This window comes from Meleagris gallopavo, chromosome 1, assembly GCF_000146605.3.
Source record: "Meleagris gallopavo isolate NT-WF06-2002-E0010 breed Aviagen turkey brand Nicholas breeding stock chromosome 1, Turkey_5.1, whole genome shotgun sequence".
NCBI lineage: Eukaryota > Metazoa > Chordata > Aves > Galliformes > Phasianidae > Meleagris > Meleagris gallopavo.
In genome coordinates this window covers 46,466,001-46,467,489 of record NC_015011.2, presented here as the reverse complement: position 1 = coordinate 46,467,489, position 1,489 = coordinate 46,466,001, and the positions used below count along the sequence as shown (strand labels likewise).

At 49.6% G+C, this 1,489-nt stretch overlaps 2 protein-coding genes across 2 annotated transcripts in view; one reads left to right on the top strand and one right to left on the bottom strand.

The window, feature by feature from the left end:
* The window catches only part of LOC100544693 (histone H3.3-like), a 2,573-nt gene extending 1,811 nt beyond the window's left edge, over window positions 1-762 (top strand). Inside the window, exon 2 of the mRNA XM_010712061.2 lies at window positions 4-762. Coding sequence (XP_010710363.1) covers window positions 4-219 — 216 coding nt within the window. The 3' untranslated portion in view covers window positions 220-762. The remainder of the gene's footprint in view (window positions 1-3) is intronic.
* A 65-nt stretch (window positions 763-827) lies between these two features.
* Window positions 828-1,489, bottom strand: part of LOC104911269 (histone H3.3) — a 5,264-nt gene continuing 4,602 nt past the window's right edge. Inside the window, exon 2 of the mRNA XM_010712050.2 lies at window positions 828-1,484. Coding sequence (XP_010710352.1) covers window positions 1,227-1,484 — 258 coding nt within the window. The 3' untranslated portion in view covers window positions 828-1,226. The remainder of the gene's footprint in view (window positions 1,485-1,489) is intronic.

Sequence of the window (1,489 nt, the reverse complement as noted above, 5' to 3'; positions counted from 1 at the left end):
AAGCTGCCCTTCCAGCGCCTGGTGCGCGAGATCGCGCAGGACTTCAAGACCGACCTGCGCTTCCAGAGCTCGGCCGTCATGGCGCTGCAGGAGGCGAGCGAGGCCTACCTGGTGGGGCTCTTCGAGGACACCAACCTGTGCGCCATCCACGCCAAGCGCGTCACCATCATGCCCAAGGACATCCAGCTCGCCCGGCGCATCCGCGGGGAGCGCGCCTGAGGCTGCTGTCCCTTCATTGCCAAACCCAAAGGCTCTTTTAAGAGCCACTCCATCTACAACAAAAGGAGCTGGTATCATTGCAACTATGTGTCTTCTATGAGTCTATGTTTCTTTCTGCTTGTTACTATGTTTCACTGTAAAAAAAAAAAAGTATCCTATTTTACACTGAGTAGTATGGGAAGAGTAAATAATCAGTTACTTTATAATACCTGCATACAATAATAGGTCCTTATCATATCCCTCAGCATGAGGGGATAGAGGTTAGTGTGTACTTTTAGTGTGTAATCAAGGTTATCTTTTGGTATGTAATCAGACTCGGATATGTTGCATGTGTGAAAGGCTTGTAAAGAGCTTGGAGAATACACTCTACGAGGAGAGACTGAAGGAACAGGGGCAGTTCCATCTGGGGAAAAGTAGGATGAGGGTAGACGTTATTGCTCTTTTCCAATACCTGAAAGGTGTTTACAGCGAGAGCAGAGCTTGATCTCACTGGTGACAGGATGAGGGGAAATGGCCTCAAGTTGTGCCAGGTTAAGTTTAGGTTGGATATTAGGAAACACTTCTTTACAGAAAGAGTTGTTAAGCACTGGAATGGGCTCCCGAGGGAAGTGGTTGAGTCACCATCCCTTGATGTGTTTAAGAACCATTTGGATGTGGTGCTCAGGGCAGGATTTAGTAGAGTGCTGTTAGTTAAGGTAGTATGCTGAGGTCAAGGTTGGACTCGATCTTTAAGGTCTTTTCCAATCTGAGTGATTCTATGATTCTAAAAGGAGTCTTTTAGTTAACTGATCTTGAGGTTAACTGTGATGTCACCACAGCACCCCATGTGACTCAAAATTATATTTTGCAGTACGTAAAGGTATATTGATTACTAAAAAAAATCCAGGTAATTGCAGCACAGCACTTCATATACCATTACTAGTTGCATAGTGTCAACAGCTCCTTTTGTTGTAGATGGAGTGGCTCTTAAAAGAGCCTTTGGGTTTGGCAATGAAGGGACAGCAGCCTCAGGCGCGCTCCCCGCGGATGCGCCGGGCGAGCTGGATGTCCTTGGGCATGATGGTGACGCGCTTGGCGTGGATGGCACACAGGTTGGTGTCCTCGAAGAGCCCCACCAGGTAGGCCTCGCTCGCCTCCTGCAGCGCCATGACGGCCGAGCTCTGGAAGCGCAGGTCGGTCTTGAAGTCCTGCGCGATCTCGCGCACCAGGCGCTGGAAGGGCAGCTTGCGGATCAGCAGCTCCGTGGACTTCTGGTAGCGGCGGATCTCGC